At 45.1% G+C, this 24469-nt stretch overlaps 1 protein-coding gene and 1 non-coding gene across 2 annotated transcripts; both read right to left on the bottom strand.

Moving 5' to 3' along the window:
* Window positions 1-713: 713 nt before the first annotated feature.
* btf3 (basic transcription factor 3) lies at window positions 714-23833 on the bottom strand. The gene is made up of 6 exons (XM_070885944.1): window positions 23749-23833; window positions 22319-22387; window positions 11372-11485; window positions 9751-9952; window positions 6093-6149; window positions 714-1023 (listed from the first exon to the last, which is right to left on the bottom strand). Exons 2-6 carry the CDS (start codon window positions 22385-22387, stop codon window positions 977-979), a joined length of 489 nt encoding a protein of 162 aa, XP_070742045.1. The 5' UTR covers window positions 23749-23833; the 3' UTR covers window positions 714-976.
* LOC139280000 (small Cajal body-specific RNA 24) lies at window positions 12938-13070 on the bottom strand. Its single transcript, XR_011596580.1, has one exon. It is a non-coding gene; the product is annotated as a small Cajal body-specific RNA 24 (non-coding RNA).
* Window positions 23834-24469: the final 636 nt, after the last annotated feature.

The following is a 24469-nucleotide window of genomic DNA, read 5'->3' as shown; positions in this document are numbered from 1 at the left end:
TGGGTTTTAGGGAGGAGACAAAAGGAAATAGAAACATAATAGACGCAAGAGCTTAATAATCTGCATTACGATTCATGCGGAGTTGAGGAAAAAGAGAGAACACTGAATTTTATAGTGCCTCTTCCATAGTTCTTAAGTTGCTCTTGCATTGTAATTACACCAGATCTAACCCATCCCTTGGCTTTTGACAGTTGGCATGCAGAAATACTGTTCCTGGATCAGGTTAGATTTGAGCTATATTTAAAATATGAAAATAGCTTAAATTTTAAACATGAATTCTAATGGATGTGTTATTTTCAAAGCACATTATAAATAAAAATCACTTGTTACAAATCTACTTGTTCGTTAAACCCTGGTGATTGTAGGCTATGAATCCAGTATAGCTCACAGCGCAATACTCAAAACACACACTCCAGTTTTTTTTCATAATTGATCCACTTGGGTCCAGTGTAATTGATCCACTTAGGTCCAGTGTAATTTGTGAACAGGAATGCTAGGATCCCAAACCTGGAGACCTGGCAACAGAAATTTCACATGACTGATCATGATCAGTTAGCCCACATTTCTGTAGACATCTCAGAAATGTGAATCAAATCACATAATAAATATTTAAGTACTTCCCACTTTCAAAACAAGTAGAAAAAATTGCCAATTTCTAGCTGATTGTTTTACCCAAACATACATTTTATAATCTGTAATTAAATAGACCAAAATTTAGATGCTTCGTGCCTTTATTTCCACTCCAATCCACAGTGCCAGGTTGCAAAGTTAGTAAACATTCCATTTGCATGACTCAGCATTAGAAGAGCTGCCATGAGTAACAAAAACAAAGGATCATTCTGCCACCATATGATTGCAAAACCATGAAATACCAGAACAGTACAAAAATGCAAGATTACAAAAGCAAAAAAACACTAATACAAAGAGCAGCTCCCTAAAGCCATTTCAAGTTTGCGTCATCTTTAGGCTTAAACTTTCAGTTTGCTTCATCCTTTGAAGCCTCATCGAAGTTTTCAACAAGATCTACAAGGAACAAGAGTCATCATTTAAGTAACAGAAACCATGAATTGTGCACAGAACTTCCATATTGTATCAGCCATATGGACTAGTCACCCTCCAAACAGCGACCATTAAGTATAAACATTAATGAAACACTAATCTATGTAACATACATCCAAGCTTATCCAAAATTTTAATGTCTGACTTGCTACACTGAATATGAAATGCTGCCTTCAGCAATGTGCTCTCAATTTACTTGTTGGTATTTTAGTTGTTATTTAGGATATTATACAGAAAGTGCTGTGGTGGAATTCAAATAAATTTGGGCAGCATGTGTAGGCCTATGAGTCGAGGAGGCGGGAGCTCGGAGCAGCGCGAGTCCGGGGTCGGCGAGAGGCCTATAAAGGCCAGCGGGAGCTCGGAGCAGTCAGTCGAGGAGGCGGGAGCTCGGAGCAGCGCGAGTCCGGGGTCGGCGAGAGGCCTATAAAGGCCAGCGGGAGCTCGGAGCAGTCAGTCGAGGAGGCGGGAGCTCGGAGCAGCGCGAGTCCGGGGTCGGCGAGAGGCCTATAAAGGCCAGCGGGAGCTCGGAGCAGTCAGTCGAGGAGGCGGGAGCTCGGAGCAGCGCGAGTCCGGGGTCGGTGAGAGGCCTATAAAGGCCAGCGGGAGCTCGGAGCAGTCAGTCGAGGAGGCGGGAGCTCGGAGCAGCGCGAGTCCGGGGTCGGCGAGAGGCCTATAAAGGCCAGCGGGAGCTCGGAGCAGCGCGAGTCCGGGGTCGGCGAGAGGCGTACCGGTGCAGCTACAGGGAGAAGGCAAAAAAACAAAGGTGACGTCACAGCCTAGGGGGTAAGTGATTGGCTGGTGATTGGTGAGTAGTTTTTCTTTTTCTTCTTATATTGGTCAGTAACTTTTAACATTGTTATTACCAGTTTAAGTGTATCTAAGGGTTAAGTCATGGCAGGAGAGCTCGGTCGGGTGTTATGCTCCTCCTGTACCATGTGGGAACTCAGGGACGCTTCCGGTGTCCCTGACGACTATGTGTGCGGGAAGTGTATCCGCCTCCAGCTCCTGACGGTCCGCGTTACGGAATTGGAGCTGAGGGTGGATTCACTCTGGAGCATCCACGATGCTGAGAATGACGTGAGTATCACGTGTAGTGAGTTGGTCTTACCGCAGGGAAAGGGTCCACAGCCAGATAGGGAATGGAAGACCAGCAGGAAGAGTAGAGCAAGGAAGGTAGTGCAGGGGTCCCCTGCGGTCATCCCCCTGCAAAACAGATACACCGCTTTGGGTACTGTTGAGGGGAATGACTCATCAGGGGAGGGCAGCAGCAGCCAAGTTCATGGCACCGTGGCTGGCTCTGCTGCACAGGAGGGCAAGAAAAAGAGTGGGAGAGCGATAGTGATAGGGGATTCAATTGTGAGGGGAATAGATAGGCGTTTCTGCGGCCGCAACCGAGACTCCAGGATGGTATGTTGCCTCCCTGGTGCAAGGGTCAAGGATGTCTCGGAGCGGGTGCAGGACATTCTGAAATGGGAGGGAGAACAGCCAGTTGTCGTGGTGCACATTGGTACCAACGACATAGGCAAAAAAAGGGATGAGGTCCTACGAAACGAATTTAAGGAGCTAGGAGCTAAATTAAAAAGTAGGACCTCAAAAGTAGTAATCTCGGGATTGCTACCAGTGCCACGTGATAGTCAGAGTAGGAATCGCAGGATAGCGCAGATGAATACGTGGCTTGAGCAGTGGTGCAGCAGGGAGGGATTCAAATTCCTGGGGCATTGGGACCGGTTCTGGGGGAGGTGGGACCAGTACAAACCGGACGGTCTGCACCTGGGCAGGACTGGAACCAATGTCCTCGGGGGAGTGTTTGCTAGTGCTGTTGGGGAGGATTTAAACTAATATGGCAGGGGGATGGGAACCAATGCAGGGAGACAGAGGGAAACAAAAAGGAGCCAAAAGCAAAAGACAGAAAGGAGATGAGGAAGTGTAGGGCAGAGAAACCCAAGGCAAAGAACAAAAAGGGCCACTGTACAGCAAAATTCTAAAAGGACAAAGGGTGTTAATAAAACAAGCCTGAAGGCTTTGTGTCTTAATGCAAGGAGTATCCGCAATAAGGTGGATGAATTAATTGTGCAAATAGATGTTAACAAATATGATGTGATTGGGATTACGGAGACGTGGCTCCAGGATGATCAGGGCTGGGAACTCAACATTCAGGGGTATTCAACATTCAGGAAGGATAGAATAAAAGGAAAAGGAGGTGGGGTAGCATTGCTGGTTAAAGAGGAGATTAATGCAATAGTTAGGAAAGACATTAGCTTGGATGATGTGGAATCTATATGGGTAGAGCTGCAGAACACCAAAGGGCAAAAAACGTTAGTAGGAGTTGTGTACAGACCTCCAAACAGTAATAGGGATGTTGGGGAGGGCATCAAACAGGAAATTAGGGGTGCATGCAATAAAGGTGTAGCAGTTATAATGGGTGACTTTAATATGCACATAGATTGGGCTAGCCAAACTGGAAGCAATACGGTGGAGGAGGATTTCCTGGAGTGCATAAGGGATGGTTTTCTAGACCAATATGTCGAGGAACCAACTAGGGGGGAGGCCATCTTAGACTGGGTGTTGTGTAATGAGAGAGGATTAATTAGCAATCTCATTGTGCGAGGCCCCTTGGGGAAGAGTGACCATAATATGGTGGAATTCTGCATTAGGATGGAGAATGAAACAGTAAATTCAGAGACCATGGTCCAGAACTTAAAGAAGGGTAACTTTGAAGGTATGAGGCGAGAATTGGCTAGGATAGATTGGCGAATGATACTTAGGGGGTTGACTGTGGATGGGCAATGGCAGACATTTAGAGACCGCATGGATGAAGTACAACAATTGTACATTCCTGTCTGGCGTAAAAATAAAAAGGGGAAGGTGGCTCAACCGTGGCTATCTAGGGAAATCAGGGATAGTATTAAAGCCAAGGAAGTGGCATACAAATTGGCCAGAAATAGCAGCGAACCTGGGGACTGGGAGAAATTTAGAACTCAGCAGAGGAGGACAAAGGGTTTGATTAGGACAGGGAAAATGGAGTACGAGAAGAAGCTTGCAGGGAACATTAAGGCGGATTGCAAAAGTTTCTATAGGTATGTAAAGAGAAAAAGGTTGGTGAAGACAAACGTAGGTCCCCTGCAGTCAGAATCAGGGGAAGTCATAACGGGGAACAAAGAAATGGCGGATCAATTGAACAAGTACTTTGGTTCGGTATTCACTAAGGAGGATACAAACAACCTTCCGGATATAAAAGGGGTCAGAGGGTCTAGTAAGGAAGAGGAACTGAGGGAAATCTTTATTAGTCGGGAAATTGTGTTGGGGAAATTGATGGGATTGAAGGCAGATAAATCCCCAGGGCCTGATGGCCTGCATCCTAGAGTACTTAAGGAGGTGGCCTTGGAAATAGCGGATGCATTGACAATCATTTTCCAACATTCCATTGACTCTGGATCAGTTCCTATGGAGTGGAGGGTAGCCAATGTAACCCCACTTTTTAAAAAAGGAGGGAGAGAGAAAACAGGGAATTATAGACCGGTCAGCCTGACCTCAGTAGTGGGTAAAATGATGGAATCAATTATTAAGGATGTCATAGCAGTGCATCTGGAAAATGGTGACATGATAGGTCCAAGTCAGCATGGATTTGTGAAAGGGAAATCATGCTTGACAAATCTTCTGGAATTTTTTGAGGATGTTTCCAGTAAAGTGGACAAAGGAGAACCAGTTGATGTGGTATATTTGGACTTTCAGAAGGCTTTCGACAAGGTCCCACACAAGAGATTAATGTGCAAAGTTAAAGCACATGGGATTGGGGGTAGTGTGCTGACGTGGATTGAGAACTGGTTGTCAGACAGGAAGCAAAGAGTAGGAGTAAACGGGTACTTTTCAGAATGGCAGGCAGTGACTAGTGGAGTGCCGCAAGGTTCTGTGCTGGGGCCCCAGCTGTTTACATTGTACATTAATGATTTAGACGAGGGGATTAAATGCAGTATCTCCAAATTTGCGGATGATACTAAGTTGGGTGGCAGTGTGAGCTGCGAGGAGGATGCTATTAGGCTGCAGAGTGACTTGGATAGGTTAGGTGAGTGGGCAAATGCATGGCAGATGAAGTATAATGTGGATAAATGTGAGGTTATCCACTTTGGTGGTAAAAACAGAGAGACAGACTATTATCTGAATGGTGACAGATTAGGAAAAGGGAAGGTGCAACGAGACCTGGGTGTCATGGTACATCAGTCATTGAAGGTTGGCATGCAGGTACAGCAGGCGGTTAAGAAAGCAAATGGCATGTTGGCCTTCATAGCGAGGGGATTTGAATACAGGGGCAGGGAGGTGTTGCTACAGTTGTACAGGGCCTTGGTGAGGCCACACCTGGAGTATTGTGTACAGTTTTGGTCTCCTAACTTGAGGAAGGACATTCTTGCTATTGAGGGAGTGCAGCGAAGGTTCACCAGACTGATTCCCGGGATGGCGGGACTGACCTATCAAGAAAGATTGGATCAATTGGGCTTGTATTCACTGGAGTTCAGAAGAATGAGAGGGGACCTCATAGAAACGTTTAAAATTCTGACGGGTTTAGACAGGTTAGATGCAGAAAGAATGTTCCCAATGTTGGGGAAGTCCAGAACCAGGGGTCACAGTCTGAGGATAAGGGGTAAGCCATTTAGGACCGAGATGAGGAGAAACTTCTTCACCCAGAGAGTGGTGAACCTGTGGAATTCTCTACCACAGAAAGTAGTTGAGGCCAATTCACTAAATATATTCAAAAGGGAGTTAGATGAAGTCCTTACTACTCGGGGGATCAAGGGTTATGGCGAGAAAGCAGGAAGGGGGTACTGAAGTTTCATGTTCAGCCATGAACTCATTGAATGGCGGTGCAGGCTAGAAGGGCTGAATGGCCTGCTCCTGCACCTATTTTCTATGTTTCTATGTTTCTATGAAGTATTTCTGCTCTTTCCAACAAGACAGACTACATTTGAGGTAACAGTTCTCATTATGACTGTTTAGCTTCACTCCATTGGCTCCAATATGAACTCTCAATGTTTAATTACCTGGAACTTCATCATCATCATCCTCACCAGAAGCAAGTGGCGCTTTGCTGTCCACAGCTGCAAACAAAATAATTTAATTAGTGAAAAATCTTCAATCACAAATCAGTTATTTATCTTTTAAGCAAACTCTTAATTTAGCAGATAGGTAGCCAACTTAAATTTGTTAGATACCAAAATGGAGATACATAGAATCAAACAGCACAAAAAGAGGCCATTATGCCTGTGCCGGCTCATTGGTAGAGCTGTCCCAATTAGTCCCACTCCCCTGCTCTAAACATTTCCATTTCAATTCAGTTTTGAACAGTAATAGTAAATCTGCTTCCACCACGCATTCAGGCAGTGTTATCCAGCTCATAAGTCGCTGCATTAAAAAAAATTCTCATCTGCCCCCTTGGTTCTTTTGACAATTACCTTAAATCTGTATCCTCTGGTTACTGACCCTCCTTCCAGTGGCAACAGTTTCTCCTTGTTTACTCTACCAAAATCCTTCATAATTTTGAACCTCTTAAATTTCCCCATAACCGCCGTTGCTCCAAGGAGAACAATCCCAGCTTCTAGTCTCCCCACATACTTGAAGTCCTTCATCCCTAGCAACATGGTTTATTTTCCGCACAACTAAGTCAACAGCAAAAGAGATCGTACGAACTTCAGAACATCTGTACAGAAAAGCAGATTACAGCCAATGAGTTACTTAAAGGAGATAGCAAAATGCAGCGTGCACTTGGCAAAGTCGCACAAAAGGCAAATAAATGGACACCTAGATAATCTATTTTTGTTATGTTGTTTCTTCTCTTCTGTGACCAATCCTAGGGATCTCTTATGTTTAACTGGCTATAGGTAGATAGCAATGTTCCCCCTAATCCAATCGGAAGGCACCATGCAGACTAATCAGCTGCTGCAAGATACCGCGCATGTGGCTGCACAGCAAATTTAAAGGGATCACGCACAATTTTTTTTTAAAAAAAAGAGGGAACATTGGTAAATAGCGCTCCAGTTTAATGTCAGTGATAAAATAGTCACTTGGCAGTCTGTCGTATCCAACAAAGTCATTGTGCTAATCATCAATGGCATGTGTCTTCAAGTGGCTGTATAGGCCAATTCTGAATGCACATAATCTTTTGCATGTCGGTCAAGGGAAATTCGATGTGCCTGATGCGGACAGTACTGCCACCTGATGTCGTCTATCTCTAGTGTCCCACAGGTGTTGACATCGGCTTTCTTCGAAGATCTGGCAGGCAGTCCGCGTGAGGGGTCGCCACTGGATTTTATTAGCTGCTGTATTCTCGAGTTCCTTTGGTCGGATGCCACAGTACTGGAGGTTAGCCTTGATGCAATCTTTGCAGTGCTTGCGGGGGCGCCCCTGGTGTCTTTGACCTTCACAGAGCTCGCCGTGAAGAAGCTGACGAGGGATCCTTGACTCATCCATGCGGATGACATGTCCAGCCCACCGGAACTGGCTCGCATGATCATCACCTTGATGCTAGTTGATTGTGCTCTCTCCAGAACCTCAAAGTTTGACACCCGGTCTTGCCAGCGTATGTGGAGTATAGATCGGAGACTGCGCATATGGAAAGCTTCCAACTTTTTGATGTGACGCCTGTAGGGTGTCCAGGTCTCACATCCATAAAGGAGAAATGAGAGAACGACAGCTCTATACACCAACAGTTTAGTTGACAGTCGGATGTGGTGGTGACTCAACACCTTAAGTGTGCAAGCGACCAAGTGCCTGGCTGGCTTTACAGATCCTTCCATCAATCTCCTTGTCCAAGGACTCATCGCTTGATATGGTGCTGCCAAGGTACTTGAAGCTGTCCACTGACCTTAGTTGTATACTGCCGAAGAAAACAGAGAGCAGGTGCTGTGGTGCCAGGGGCAGGCTGATAGAGAACCTCGGTTTTACTAAGGCTGATGGTTAGGCCAAACAATTCGGTTGCCTCAGCAAATTTACTGAGTATGAATTGTGCGCCATAAGGGCGCAGTCGTCAGCAAAAAGTGCCTCTAGGATGAGTCGTTTCCGTACTTTGGTCTTTTCAGCAAGGCGGCGGAGATCGAACAGTGAACCATCTAATCGATATTTCAGGTAGACCCCAAACTCCAAGTCTTTTATGGCATAGTTCAAGACACAGGTAAAAAATAGGTTGAACAGAACTGGAGCGAGTACACAACCTTGTTTCACTCCATTTGAGATGGCAAATGGGGCCGTGGTTGTGTCGTCTGATAGCACTTCACCTGTCATGTTGTCATGAAACAGCTCAATGATGTGGACAAACTTTCTTGGGCACCCAAGTTTCATCAAGATTGACCACAGCGCTGCTCTGTTGACAGTATCAAAGGCCTTGGCGAGATCAATAAATACAGCGTACAGGTCCACGTTCTGCTCAATGCACTTCTCCTGCGCTTGTCTGAGTGCAAAGATCATGTCCTCTGTGCTCCGACCAGGTCGAAAGCCACATTGTGTTTCTGGAAGATTTACTTCTGAGACACTAGCTATGAGTCGGTTCAATACTATGCGGGCGATGATCTTCCCAGCAATGGACAGAAGCGATATTCCCCTGTAGTTGCCACAGTCTGCTTTGTTGCCCTTGTTCTTGTAGAGGGAAACTATCACAGTGTCACGGAAGTTCTGTGGCATGTCTTCATCTTCCCAGATGCTAGTTATTATGTCATGAAAGGCCTAGAGAGTTGCTGGGCCTACTGCCTTGTAGATTTCGGCAGGGATTCCATCCTTTCCTGGAGCCTTTCCAGTACTCATCTGGTTGATGGCTTTCTTTACTTCGTCCATGCTGGGAGCAAGATCAAGATCTTCTTTGATAGGTTGCTGGGGTATGGAGTCAAGTGCTTCTTCGTTCACTGTTGAAGGTCGATTAAGAAGATTACTGAAGTGTTCTCTCCACCTCATTTATGCCAGTCCTGTCTTTGATCAAAGTGCTGCCAGCTGCTGAAAGGAGCGGAGTAGTGCTGGGTTTTGATGGTCCATAGACTGACTTGATGGCGCTGAAGAACATCTTGGTATTGTGAGTTTCAGCATAATGTTCCACTTCCTCTGCTTTCGTCTGCCACCATTTATCTTGCATCTGGCGACGGTCTCTTTGTGCTTTGCTCTGCATGTGTCTATAGCGGTCCCTCTTGGAAATTGAGAAAGGGCCATTTTGCCATTCTAGGTATGCTTTTTTCTTTTCATCCAGCATCTTGCAGATCTCAACGTTGTTTTCATCAAACAGTCTGGGTGTACGTTCTTTTTAAGTCCAAGTGTTGTCTTTGCTGAGTCTGTCACCATCTGTTTGAGCTTTGTCCACTTGTGTGGTGTTGCCGATGAACGGTCCATTGCTAGATAGCGCTCCAGTTTAATGTCAGTGCTAAAATACTGTACCTTCAATACAACACTCTTACTAATCCACTAAAGTGTCAGTCTAATTATGTACTCAAGTTCATAGTGGGGCTTAGCAATCTTGTCTCTCGAGTCAGAAGTCATCAACTGAGCCATGACGACAATAGTACATTTCATAATTAGGTTGAATTTCTGGCAACATAAGGTGACTGAACTTACACACAAATTAACTGGATGATGAATGAAGTGTATGCATTTAAACATAAAATTAACAAAATCTACTGTACCATTCACTAGGGGGTACAAATGATGAAAGATCAGTATACTAACGTTGTTTAGGCAGTGACTCTGCCAACCGCCTCAAGCTGGTCAGACTATCAGCTCCAAGTTGATTCAGGATACTGGGCAGCATCTCAGTCAGCTGCTTAGTCTCTGCATGTCCTGTGATCGTAAATGTATTTGCAGCAAGTGAAGCCTGAACTTTAGGATTATTGAAATGGATGACTGTTCCCTGATTTGTGAACATGTTCACCTGCAAGAGATTTAAAATTGTTAACTAAATTGCAAGAATTTTGCATGGCAAAACAATGCAACTTAAAAGTCTTTTGACAATCTTATATTTATGACCCATAATTTTGGACTCCCCCATAAGTGGAATCATCTACTCTATCAAACCCACCCAGAATTAAAAAAATTTTTTTTTAACCATGATCTTTAACATTGTCTCCCCAATTCCTCTAGCAATCTTTGCAGCTATTGGAAAACTCAACACACACTGTGAACTCACTGCCTGCCCATACTTTCATCAAGTGTCCATAACTGGAGGAGCGATACCTCCAGGCAATCATTGGGCAAAATTCAAAGCAACAACCGAGGAGCGAAGACTGTTTTACACAGTGAATCACTAAATCTACTCAGCAGATGTATCAGCTTATTTCTCAATAGTAATTATTACACTGCATTTTTCCTTTAGTGCAAGAGTTGAAATATCATTTAGCATCCTGCTCTCTAGCACTATTAATAAAGACATCCAAGGATCAGGAAGTTGATTCCAGAGATGAAGGGGTTATCTTATGAAGAAAGGTTGAGCAGGTTGGGCCTATACTCATTAGAGTTTAGAAGAATGAGGTGATCTTATTGAAACATAAGTTTCTGAGGGGGCTTGACAGGGTAGATGCAGAGAGGACGTTTCCCCTCATGGGGGAATCTAGAACTAGGGGCCATAGTTTCAGAATAAGGGGTCGCCCTTTTAAAGCAGAAACGAGGAGGAATTTCTTCTCCCAGAGGGTCGGGAATCTTTGGAATTCTCTACCCCAGAGAGCTGTGGAGACTGGGTCATTAAATATATTTAAGGCGGCGATAGACAGATTTTTGAAGGATAAGGAGTAGCGGGTTATGGGGAGCGGGCAGGGAAGTGGAGCTGAGGCCAAGATCAGGTCAGCTATGATTTCATTGAATGGCAGAGCAGGCTCAAGGGGTCAAATGGCCTACACCTGCTCCTATTTCCTATTTCTAATTTTTAAAAACCCAATTTCCCTTCATTAGAAAGGCAGTATTAGTTCCTCAAAAATATGAGATGAAGTTTTTTCTTGTTTTTCAAAAGACAATTAGGGTACTACCTCAGACTTTCCCGATTAACACTGGGGAGCTTGAATTATCGCACCATACCAATATTAACCAAGATATATCAGTTGTGTGAAAAATAAATTAGTCAACAACCCCCACGACAACTGGAGGAAAGTGGGTGGGAAGGTTAAAATGAAAGAATGAATATCAAAATTGGCACCAGTTCTTCTTCAAGATATACATTTAAATGTTCACACCATTAGTTTTTAGGGGGCAGTGGTACTGTAGTCTTATTTTAGGAGAGAAAACAACAAAGTCTCACTATATACCACAGGACCCTATCAAGTGAGGATCACTTGATATGCAAATATATTTTTGTGAATACCTCTTCAATACCAGAAATATTATTCACACCAAGCTTCTTTAAGGAGAATTGGAGCTTTTTGTCATCTGCTGTTGCTGTTCTATGTACAACCTTCTTCTTTCTGCGGGCAGTACCCTGGGTACACAAACAGAAAAAGATTATACGATGATCTAATTTAACACTTGCTTAAATATGATAAATTCAGACATATTAACCATCAAAATATCGCACCTAATACCCCCCTATTTGGTGTAAATCAACACTAAATTTGAAACAAGTACACCAGCGACTGGACCAAATGATTTTACTTCGAGGCTGCAGGTGGCATTCAAAGTGTGGCATTTTCTAGATCAGCCATGAATGCAGAAATAGATGGAAGATAAGTGAACAGATTCTGAGCCAGCAGTTTGCCTGCTCATCTAGAGCAAGATCACTTGCGCAAAAAGTCTGAACTTTACTAGAGAAGCTGCACATTAATGTTTCATTGCACAACTGGCCAAGAATCAAATTGAGATTTGGAATGAGAAGAGATACCCGTTGCTGGTTCTATTATTCTTCATACACCATTTTGGTTCTACTATAGATCAGTTTTGGCGACCTTCTTTTCCATTTCCATAATCCCACTTCAATCAAAGAGATGCATCAACGACAAGGTTCTCAACCAGTCAACAGTCAGTTACACTTATACAAAAGCAAAATATTGCAGATGCTGGAATAAATACAGAAAATGCTGGAAATCTCAGCGGGTCAGGCAGCATCCGTGGAGAGAAAAAGTCAACATCTCGAGTCTGAGACCTGTTGTCAGTGACGAAGGATCACAGATCCTAAACTGTGACTTTTGTTTCTCTACACAGATGCTGCCTGACCCGCTGAGATTTCCAGCATTTTCTGTTTTTATTATACTTAGTTACACTTTATTTTGGGCAAGCTTTTTGACAGCTAAAGAACTTTTTCCACAAAGAATTCAGTGAACAGTTTAGGACAGTTGCTGACTGTGTTCTGCAATAGCTACAAAACATCAGTACCAAAGCCTGATAACAAATTGTATATATTACAGGCCCTTGCATCCATATATAAAGCAACCAGTCTCAAACCATCCACTAAACCAGCGTTGACCAATACATTAGCCACTAATGACTAATTGGGAATACAGATGTGGCACATTGCAGTCTGATTAATAAATAATGAGTAATAGACACCATTGTTAGGCATGTAATCTCAATTCTCGCACATGTTGTACGCATGTGTACTTTAAACCTTTTTGTGTTTGTTGGTAAAATGATACGGCAGCAAGAGTACAACTGCTTTATTTCCTTGGTTACTAAATAGTGGTGCAGGTTTGATAAGTATATACACACACTTACCTGCATCATGATGGTATATGCAAGTCATTTCTACTAAATTAGTGCATGAAGCCAATTGTCATAGCCAAACGTGGCTAGTTAACAATTGCTATTGGACAACTGCAATAAGACATCTCTGAACAATAATATCTACAAATGAATTGCAAAACCTTTTCTGAAGCTAAACAAGTACACTTTACTTGCATATTTATTTTCATGGGATCACCAGAAAATTCAATTTCATGAATGTAAGAAGTGGAACGATCCAACCCTCAATCTTTAGAAGACTGAACAGAAAACTTCTCTTTTATCTAGGGCACCAGCATTGCCAGATATCTCAAAACTGAGAGATACTGGATCGAAAAAGTAAGTGCCCAAACAAGTCCTTTGTAATATTAACAGGTATTTAATCTCTATGCAGGTTATAGCAGTTACATGCATATGTTGAAGAATGTTTAATTTGCCAATTTAAGTGTAAGGGTTAAGTCATGGCAGGAGAGCTCGGTCGGGTGTTATGCTTCTCCTGTACCATATGGAAACTCGGGGACGACACCAGTGTCCCTGACGACTACATGTGCGGGAAGTGTATCCACCTCAAGCTCCTGACGGTCCGCGTTGCGGAGTTGGAGCTGAGGGTGGATTCACTCTGGAGCATCCACGATGCTGAGAATGACGTGAGTATCACGTGTAGCGAGTTGGTCGTACCGCAGGGAAAGGGTCCACAGCCAGATAGGGAATGGAAGACCAACAGGAAGAGCAGTGCAAGGAAGGTAGTGCAGGAGTCCCCTGTGGTCATCCCCCTGCAAAACAGATACACTGCTTTGGGTACTGTTGAGGGGGATGACTCATCAGGGGAGGGCAGCAGCAGCCAAGTTCATGGCACCATGGCTGGCTCTGCTGCACAGGAGGGCAGGAAAAAGAGTGGGAGAGCAATAGTGATTGGGGATTCAATGGTGAGGGGAATAGATAGGCGTTTCTGCAGCCGCAACCGAGACTCCAGGATGGTATGTTGCCTCCCTGGTGCAAGGGTCAAGGATGTCTCGAAGCGGGTGCAGGACATTCTAAAAAGGGAGGGAGAACAGCCAGTTGTCGTGGTGCACATTGGTACCAACGACATAGGTAAAAAAAGGGATGAGGTCCTACGAAACGAATTTAAGGAGCTAGGAGCTAAATTAAAAAGTAGGACCTCAAAAGTAGTAATCTCGGGATTGCTACCAGTGCCACGTGATAGTCAGAGTAGGAATCGCAGGATAGCGCAGATGAATACGTGGCTTGAGCAGTGGTGCAGCAGGGAGGGATTCAAATTTCAGGGGCATTGGAACCGGTTCTGGGGGAGGTGGGACCAGTACAAACTGGACGGTCTGCACCTGGGCAGGACCGGAAACAATGTCCTAGGGGGAGTGTTTGCTAGTGCTGTCGGGGAGGATTTAAACTGATATGGCAGGGGGATGGGAACCAATGCAGGGAGACAGAGGGAAACAAAAAGGAGGCAAAAGCAAAAGACAGAAAGGAGATGAGGAAAAGTGGAGGGCAGAGAAACCCAAGGCAAAGAACAAAAAGGGCCACTGTACAGCAAAATTCTAAAAGGACAAAGGGTGTTAAAAGAACAAGCCTGAAGGCTTTGTGTCTTAATGCAAGGAGTATCCGCAATAAAGTGGATGAATTAACTCTGCAAATAGATGTTAACAAATATGATGTGATTGGGATTACGGAGACGTGGCTCCAGGATGATCAGGGATGGGAACTCAACATCCAGGGGTATTCAACATTCAGGAAAGATAGAATAAAAGGAAAAGGAGGTGGGGTAGCATTGCTGGTTAAGGAGCAAATTAAGGCAATAGTTCGGAAGGACATTAGCTTGGATGATGTGGAATCTATATGGGTAGAGCTGCAGAATACCAAAGGACAAAAAACGTTAGTGGGAGTTGTGTACAGACCTCCAAACAGTAGTAGTGATGTTGGGGAGGGCATCAAACATGAAATTAGGGGTGCGTGCAATAAAAGTGCAGCAGTTATAATGGGTGACTTTAATATGCACATAGATTGGGTTAACCAAACTGGAAGCAATACGGTAAAGGAGGATTTCCTGGAGTGCATAAGGGATGGTTTTTTAGACTAATATGTCGAGGAACCAACTAGGGGGGAGGCCATCTTAGAGTGGGTGTTGTGTAATGAGAGAGGATTAATTAGCAATCTCGTTGTGCGAGGCCCCTTGGGGAAGAGTGACCATAATATGGTGGAATTCTGCATTAGGATGGAGAATGAAATAGTTAATTCAGAGACCATGGTCCAGAACGTAAAGAAGGGTAACTTTGAAGGTATGAGGCGTGAATTGGCTAGGATAGATTGGCGAATGATACTGAAGGGGTTGACTGTGGATGGGCAATGGCAGACATTTAGAGACCGCATGGATGAATTACAAGAATTGTACATTCCTGTCTGTCGTAAAAATAAAAAAGGGAAGGTGGCTCAACCGTGGCTATCAAGGGAAATCAGGGATAGCATTAAAGCCAAGGAAGTGGCATACAAATTGGCCAGAAATAGCAGCGAACCCGGGGACTGGGAGAAATTTAGAACTCAGCAGAGGAGGACAAAGGGTTTGATTAGGGCAGGGAAAATGCAGTACGAGAAGAAACTTGCAGGGAACATTAAGACGGATTGCAAAAGTTTCTATAGATTATGTAAAGAGAAAAAGGTTAGTAAAGACAAACGTAGGTCCCCTGCAGTCAGAATCAGGGGAAGTCATAACGGGGAACAAAGAAATGGCGGACCAATTGAATAAGTACTTTGGTTCGGTATTCACTGAGGAGGACACAAACAACCTTCCGGATATAAAAGGGGTCGGAGGGTCTAGTAAGGAGGAACTGAGGGAAATCCTTATTAGTCGGGAAATTGTGTTGGGGAAATTGATGGGATTGAAGGCCGATAAATCCCCAGGGCCTGATGGACTGCATCCCAGAGTACTTAAGGAGGTGGCCTTGGAAATAGTGGATGCATTGATAGTCATTTTCCAACATTCCATTGACTCTGGATCAGTTCCTATGGAGTGGAGGGTTGCCAATGTAACCCCACTTTTTAAGAAAGGAGGGAGAGAGAAAACGGAATTACAGGCCGGTCAGCCTGACATCGGTAGTGGGTAAAATGATGGAATCAATTATTAAGGATGTCATAGCAGTGCATTTGGAAAGAGGTAATATGATAGGTCCAAGTCAGCATGGATTTGTGAAAGGGAAATCATGCTTGACAAATCTTCTGGAATTTTTTGAGGATGTTTCCAGTAGAGTGGACAAGGGAGAACCAGTTGATGTGGTATATTTGGACTTTCAGAAGGCTTTCGACAAGGTCCCACACAAGAGATTAATGTGCAAAGTTAAAGCACATGGGATTGGGGGTAGTGTGCTGACATGGATTGAGAACTGGTTGTCCGACAGGAAGCAAAGAGTAGGAGTAAATGGGGACTTTTCAGAATGGCAGGCAGTGACTAGTGGGGTACCGCAAGGTTCTGTGCTGGGGCCCCAGCTGTTTACACTGTACATTAATGATTTAGACAAGGGGATTAAATGTAGTATCTCCAAATTTGCGGATGACACTAAGTTGGGTGGCAGTGCGAGCTGCAAGGAGGATTCTATGAGGCTGCAGAGCGACTTGGATAGGTTAGGTGAGTGGGCAAATGCATGGCAGATGAAGTATAATGTGGATAAATGTGAGGTTATCCACTTTGGTGGTAAAAACAGAGAGACAGACTATTATCTGAATGGTGACAGATTAGGAAAAGGGGAGGTGCAAAGAGACCTGGGTGTCATGGTACATCAGTCATTGAAGGTTGGCATGCAGGTACAGCAGGCGGTTAAGAAAGCAAATGGCATGTTGGCCTTCATAGCGAGGGGATTTGAGTACAAGGGCAGGGAGGTGTTGCTACAATTGTACAGGGCCTTGGTGAGGCCACACCTGGAGTATTGCGTACAGTTTTGGTCTCCTAACCTGAGGAAGGACATTCTTGCTATTGAGGGAGTGCAGCGAAGGTTCACCAGACTGATTCCCGGGATGGCGGGACTGACCTATCAAGAAAGACTGGATCAACTGGGCTTGTATTCACTGGAGTTCAGAAGAATGAGAGGGGACCTCATAGAAACGTTTAAAATTCTGACGGGGTTAGACAGGTTAGATGCAGGAAGAATGTTCCCAATGTTGGGGGAAGTCCAGAACCAGGGGACACAGTCTAAGGATAAGGGGGAAGCCATTTAGGACCGAGATGAGGAGGAATTTCTTCACCCAGAGAGTGGTGAACCTGTGGAATTCTCTACCACAGAAAGTTGTTGAGGCCAATTCACTAAATATATTCAAAAAGGAGTTAGATGAAGTCCTTACTACTAGGGGAATCAAGGGGTATGGTGAGAAAGCAGGAATGGGGTACTGAAGTTGCATGTTCAGCCATGAACTCATTGAATGGCGGTGCAGGCTAGAAGGGCCGAATGGCCTACTCCTGCACCTATTTTCTATGTTTCTATGAATAAGATGCAACATCTCAATCACTAGCATCAACAATGAAGTGTACAATCAGAATCTTTCATGCGCTAACATGTAAACAGCATCTACATTGATCATCATTAGCAATTATGCAGCTGACAACAGCACATAAAACATGCATGGGTCATCACAGTTCCTCCTGCCTTCCAGTTTAAGAAAATGCTACTGCATTGGAAGTTCTCACCCCTGGGTCTCCCTATGTAACAACTGTCAAAGGCACCCAAGCTTCCCAAACTACCTCTAAGCTAACAAGGCAAAGCAGTGACAATAGCACAAAGCTGCACCATGAACAAAGGCACAGCAAAAGTTAGCACAGCATTAACTTTCAACAACTCGTAAACTTCAACTCTTGGACACTAACGCCCCTCTGGAACCTTCTACCTCTACTTTCCTCTGATCCCATCCCTTCTTCCAATCTCACCCCCCGCCGTGTTTTCACCCTCTGACTCTCCCCTCTCTGACCCCGAACGATCAGTCCTTAGCAAAGGCTGATGAATTTCAAGCTCAGCACGTTGTTGAGCTCTTTTCCCGCCGCCTTCACATCCGTGCCCACTTCTTTGGCCAGGAATCTTCCCCCTGCACAGCTGACCCGTTCTCAGAATTCTTGCTCTATCTGGACCCCTCCCTCTGGCCTCTTATCCTCTCGATCTCTTCATTGCAAATTGCCGACGGGACATCAGACGTCTCAATTTCTCTGCTCCCCTCACTCACTCTAACCTAGCTCTGAACTTGCAGCACTCCGCTCGCTCAGATCCAACCCCAACCTTGTCATCAAACCTGCTGACGAGGGTGGCAAACCAACCTCTACCTTGCAGAGGCTGATCGCCAACTCTGACACCTCCTCCTAACTCCCCCTGGACCACAACCCCACTACCAAACATCAAGCCATCATTTCCCCGACCGTCACGGACCTCATCTCCTCTGGAGATCTTCCCTCCACAGCCACCAACCTCAGTTCCCCAACCCTGCACAGCCCGCTACCTCCTTCCCAAGATCCACAAATGGGACCGCCCCGGTCGACCCATCGCTTCAGCCTGTTCTTGCCCAAAGAACTTATTTCTTCCTATCTCGACTCTCTTTCCCCCCTCTCCTTGTCCAATCTCTTCCCACCTTCAATACCCTCTATCACTAACAGTTTCCAGGCCCCAACTGTCTCCTTTTCACCATGGGCGTCCAATCTACACTTCGATGGCCTGAGGGCGCTCCGCTTCTTCCTGGAGCAAAGGCCCAACCAGTCCCCATCCACCACTATCCTTCCCCGCCTGGTTGAACTTGTTCTCACATTGAACAACTTCTCCTTTAACTCCACTCACTTCCTCCAAATTAAAGGCGCTGCCATGGGAACCCGCATGGGCCCTAGCTATGCCTGCCTTTTTGTGGGAAATGTGGAACATTCTTTGTTCCAGTCCTATTCAGGTCCCCTCTCTCACCTTTTCCCCGGTACATTGATGACTGTCTGTGTCTGTTCCCCCTCTTGCCCTGAAATTGAAAATTTCATTCAGTTTACATCCAATTTCCATCCTTCCCATGGTCCATCTCAGACTCTTCCCTTCCTCGACTTCTCCGCCTCCATCTCTGGAGATAGGCTTTTGATCAGTATCCACTATAAGCCCACCGACTCCCACAGCTACCTGGACTACACTTCCTCCCACCCCGCATCCTGTAAGGACCCCATTCCAGTCTCCCAGTTTCTCTGTCTGTCGCATCTGCTCTGACGACGCCACCTTTCACACTAGTGTCTCTGATGTGTTCCTTTTTCCTCAAGAGGATTCCCCTCCACCGTGGTTAACATGGCCCTCGACCGTGTCCGTTCTACTTCCTGCACCTCTTCCCCTCCTTCGCAGAACCATGGCGGGGTTCCCCTTATCCTCACCTTTCACCCCACCAGCCTCCACATTCAACAGATCATCCTCCGCCATTTCTAGCGTGATCCCACCACCAATTGCACCTTCCCCTCTCAGCATTCCGAAGGGGACCGCTCCCTCCGCGACACCCTAGTCCATTCTGCAGTCACCCCCAGCAACCCCCCCCCCCCCCCCCACAGCACCTTCCCCTGCAAGCACAGGAGATTAAATACCTGCCCCTTTACCTCCCCCCTTCCCACTATCTAGGGTCCCAAATACGCCTTCCAGGTGAAACAGCGATTTATTGTTGTACTTTCAATTAGTATAATGTGCTCACGATGTGGTCTCCTCTACATTGGGGAGACCAAGCGTAGATTGGGTGACCGCTTTCAGTCCGCAAGTGTGACCCTAAGCTTTCGGTCGTCTGTCACTTTAATTCTCCACTCCACTCCGACCCTTCCGTCCTCTGTCTCCTACACTGCTCCAACGAAGCTCGAGGAACAGCACCTCATCTTTTGTTTAGGCACTTTACAGCCTTCTGGACTCAACATCGAGTTCAACAATTTCAAAGCATAGCCGCTGCCAATCTTTGGCTCCCTTTCCCCCAGGGCCTGTTTCTTTTTTCTCATTGTCTCTAATGGCAGTTGGTCATTATTCCCCCATTCAGACCCTATCTTGACTAATGTTTTTCTAACTCCTGGCATTACCATTTGAATTTGGGCAATCATCCCTTTTGTCTCTCTAATCTCTCCCGTCACAGACCTTCCCTTTTGTTCTTTCTTCCCTTCCCCTTTTCAGTGCTTAAGAATCTGTTCTTTCCGAGCACTCCAGTTCTGACTAAGGGTCATCGACCCGAAACGTTAACTCTGCTTTCTCTTCACAGATGCTGCCTGACCTGCTGAGATTTGCAGCATTTTCTGTATTTATTCCAGATTCTAACATCCGCAGTAATTTGCTTTTGTATTAACTTTCTGTATGTTCCATGTTACAAATCAATACCACGGATACTTTTTCCAAAGCAAATTTCAACTGTTTATAAGAATTATACAAGGCTAGAAATCAGCTGAATTAGGCAACCTCATCTAGCTATATAAAATTAAGTAGCAAAATGTGATTGCATACAATACAAATGCGTGTTCCTTTCTCCTTCAGCCGCCACTCCCCCCCCCCCCCCCCCCAGACAACTACGCTCCCAAATCTGCCCTCTTGAGCATCCCTCATTGTAATCGCTCAACCATTCTCTTGCCCAGGCCTTAAGCTCTGGAATTCCCTGCCTCTCTACCCTCTCCTTTAAGATGCTCCTTAAAACCTCTCCCTTTGACCAAGTTTTTGGCCACCTGTCCTAATTTCTCCTTATGTGGCTCAGTGTCAATTTTGTTGTCTTATAATACACCTGTGAAGCGCCTTGGGACATTTTACTAGGTTAAAGGTATTACATAAATACAGGTTGTTTTTTCATTAATTGTTGTAAGTTATTCCAAGATCATATTGAGCTAAACCAAACCATTCCCTCAACTAATTGCATCAGATAAACACTACTTCAGGTCACATCACAGATTATCTACACTTAACAGATGTGAATATGAGCTGTAGAAGTAAATCCATTGTGCTATTATTGCACTTATTAGTTATCAGATACAAAGCTTCTTGGCACTTTGGAAAAGATAGAATTGAAATAATTCTTTTTCTAGGTCAACAAAAGAATGCTCACCTTTTTTTAAATTCGTAATAGATGTTGACAGACCTATTGTATATTCCCAGTATATTAAGGTTATTTTTCTCTAAACTTGCACCAAGTCCTGCTCACCCATCGCCATGTGCTCGCTGACCTACATTGACTACATTCATAAGCCAAAAAGGTTCTTTACCAACCTGCCCCCAATCATCAATATCCATGATGAGACCTTGGACAATGTGAACCACTTTCCATACCTTGGGAGCCTACTGTCAATAAGGACAGACATTGATGACGAAGTCCAACACCTTCAGTGTGCCAGTACAACCTTTGGTCACCTGAGGAAGAGTGTGTTCGAAGACCAGGATCTCAAACCTGGCACCAAACTCATGGCCTATAGAGCAATAGTGATACCCGCCCTTCTATATGCTTCAGAGACATGGACAATGTACAGTAGGCATCCCAAACCACTGGAGAAGTACCACCAATGCTGCCTCTGCAAAATCCTGAAAATCCATTCGTAGAATAGGCACACCAACATCAGTGTTCTCACTCAGACCAACATCCCCAGCATCGAAGCATTGACCAGCTCCAATTGATGGGCCACATTGTCCACATGCCCGACACCAGAATCCCGAAACAAGCTCCAAGCTCCGACACGGCAAGCGAGTCCCAGGAAGGCAGAGAAAACGCTTCAAGGACACTCTCAAATCCTCCTTGAAAAAGTGCAACATCCCCACCGACACTTCGGAATCCCTGACCCAAGACTGCTCAAAGTGGAGGTGAAGCATCTGAGAAGTTGCCAAACACAGAGTGTCTTCATTGGGAGCACACAGAAGCAAAGTACAAACAGCGGAAAGAGTGTACAACAAATCAAGCACCCTACCCACCAGTCCCTTCAACCACCACCTGCGACAGAGACCGTAGATCCTACATTGGTCTCATCAGTCATCTTAGTACTCATTAGTGTGGAAGCAAGTTATCCTCTACTCAGGGGTACTGCCGAAGAGGTCGACATTGGCTCCCGCTCCAGCTCGTCTCAATTTTAAAATACTTATTCTTGTTTTCAAATCTCTTTATGGCCTCGTCCCACCCTCTCAATCTTCTCCAGGCCTCCAAGATCACTACACTCCTCCAATTCGGGCCTCTTGTGCACCCCCGATTTTGATATCTCTACCATTGGCTGCCGTACCTTCATCTGTCTAGGCCTTAACCTCTGGAATTCCCCCCATAAAACTTGTCTATTCTCCTTAAAACCTACTCTTTGACCAAGTCTTTGTTCACCTGTCCCAATATGTCCAATGTTGGTTTGGTGTCAATTTTTGCCCAATGAAACTCCTTTGGATGTTTTACGATGTTAAATGCAAGTTGTTCATTAAGATTTTTTTCCTGAATTATTATAATTTCTACTCCAATGGTGTTAATTTTAAATAATTTTAAATAATTCTGTTGCCGACTTTATTTTGGGAACAGAACTCAGTATCAGTTGTCTGATACCGTGCACCGCTTTCTCAATCAATCATTCAAAAAAACACCAAAGTTAGCCCGAAACTGAAAACTTTCTTCTGAAACTGCTTACCTTACCACCAATGCGCACTTGGGCTTGCAGCTTGGCTAGTTTTTCTTGATTCATGATTGTTTCTTTCATCTGAAATAACATATCAAAGTCTAAAAATATGGGTTTAACATTCAAAAATATTAGCCTTTTCCAGTTACAAAATTTCACCTTTATGTTCACCTCATTCTTGGACATGAACAAACTCTGCAGATTCACAAACTGAAATCCAGAGCAAGCAGAACTGCTGAGGCAAGTACAGATTTTAGTTTTGGGGGCAAAGGCTCCAGGGGTAGTGTCAAATCAATTAAGCACTACCACTTAGGCAGTTGTGAAGTCAAATATCATACAACTAACTGGGTGAGGGGGTAGCCATGTGCAGCATCAGATTTCTCCCAACAGCTATCTTACTTTAACTTGAATGCTTAGTTTTGTTCCAACTTGTACACACGAGTAAGTAGATAACTAACCATAATCATGCTTGACACCATTCCACTTAATACTATGTCAAACAAAACATTCATAAATTCAATATGCACCAGATAAAGTTCAAACCCTAGGTTTGAAGTGTGTAGAAGACTAAGATATTAATTTAAATTGAAGGTGAATACATAAAAAACAAATGTTATACTAATATACTACGGTGAAACTACTAAACGCACACCAATACTGTTTTCCAGTCAATTTACGGTTGTATCAAGTTAATGCAGCATTTATCGCCCCATCAATGCAAACGATTTATCTACCAGAGGGGAAAACGGAACATTTTTGCGTAAGTTCTCAGTATCCAGGTTCAACTTTAACGTGAACTCATGGTAGGACTGGACTTATTCGATAATTCAATTAGAAAAGCGAACAGATATAATCGAAAAATATATTTGTCTCAACTCATCTCCCAACTGCCTGACAATTTCCTCGTGTTTGTTGGACAGAGGGGGAAAAGAGAATCCAACACTTTAAAAAATAAATGGTTGGGAAGTTATTCACACTGCGGCTAAAATTGCACCGAAATACAGAAGTGCAATTTCTGCCGTTCACCAGCGAGGGAACAATTCGGACAGAATCGCGTTAAAAGCACATAAAACAATCTTTAGTCGGGAGAATATGAAATAAATACGATTTTTAAAAAAAATCTCTTCTTCGGTCGAACATGAACCGTGACTCGGGAAGGCCCGCTCTCCACCCATTGAGGCGCAGAGTGCGGGCCCATCCCCCGGCCCCCATCCCGGCCCGGTGTCGGGCCTCCATCACCTCGGACTGTGAGGTACCGGGCCCCAGCTCCGAGCTCGGGCGGGCGAGGCTTTCCCACACGGAGCGGATTTGCTCGATCCGGTGCCGGTGCTGGGGCCGAGGCCGCGGGACATGTCCGCAGCGCCTGGGCCCGTCACCGCGTTGGCCGGTCTCCCCTCCCGCCCAATAAAACCTTCCGCTTCGCGGGCCCGCCGCTACATTACCTTGTGCAGTGGCAGTGGCAGTGGCGGTGCCGGTGGCGGTGAGCGAGGGTGGGCGCCGAGCGAGCGGCGGAACAGCCAGGCGCACACGAGGCGGCCGGCAAGATGGCGGTCAGAGGGAGAGCGGATATGACGGCGCGGCACGTGACCCGGGGGGCGGGGCCTGTGCCTGGGCCTTTCCTGAGGTATTCAATAATGTGTCCACCAAACCAATGACACATTTGCGCGATCATGAACTCTTTTGAGAGCAAACAAAAAAACATTAAACCGTGCCCCCCCCCCGATCTGGGGGAAAACACCAAACATTTACAAGGCCCTTTTTTTTGGGCACAAAATCGTATTTTTTCTCCACGTGCCCCCTATAAAAGGGGAGGGGGGCACTAACAGCACCGGCAATTAAAACAAATTAACTTAAAAACATAAAATCAAATTAAAATTTGGTTGCCGGGCGTGATGATGCACTCCAGTCCCTCCGGTGCCCACCTCTTTGCGCGATCATGATATGTATTCTGTTGAAGCCGCCTGCTCTCTACCTGTTTGTGTAGATCAGGGTGGACTAACGAGAGCCTTGTCTTAAGTGCCCTTTTCATGAGCAGTTCAGCGGGAGGGACCCCGGTGAGTGAGTGGGGTCTTGTGCGGTAACTGAGCTGGACTCGGGATAAGCAAGTCTGCAGTGAGCCTTCAGTTACCCTTTTCAAGTTATGCTTGATTGTTTGAATTGCTC

Source organism: Pristiophorus japonicus, chromosome 1, assembly GCF_044704955.1.
Source record: "Pristiophorus japonicus isolate sPriJap1 chromosome 1, sPriJap1.hap1, whole genome shotgun sequence".
Classification (NCBI taxonomy): domain Eukaryota; kingdom Metazoa; phylum Chordata; class Chondrichthyes; family Pristiophoridae; genus Pristiophorus; species Pristiophorus japonicus.
This window is presented reverse-complemented; position numbering and strand designations above follow the sequence as displayed.

Bases quoted from the DNA above. Each gene is read 5' to 3' on its own strand.
- btf3 (XM_070885944.1), bottom strand. From the start codon at position 22,387: ATGAAAGAAACAATCATGAATCAAGAAAAACTAGCCAAGCTGCAAGCC. The intron at 6,150-9,750 runs GTTAGTATACTG...TTTTGTTTGCAG, and splicing joins AGAGTCACTGCCTAAACAAC to CTGTGGACAGCAAAGCGCCA. The intron at 1,024-6,092 runs GTAATTAAACAT...TGTTCCTTGTAG, and splicing joins TGATGATGATGAAGTTCCAG to ATCTTGTTGAAAACTTCGAT.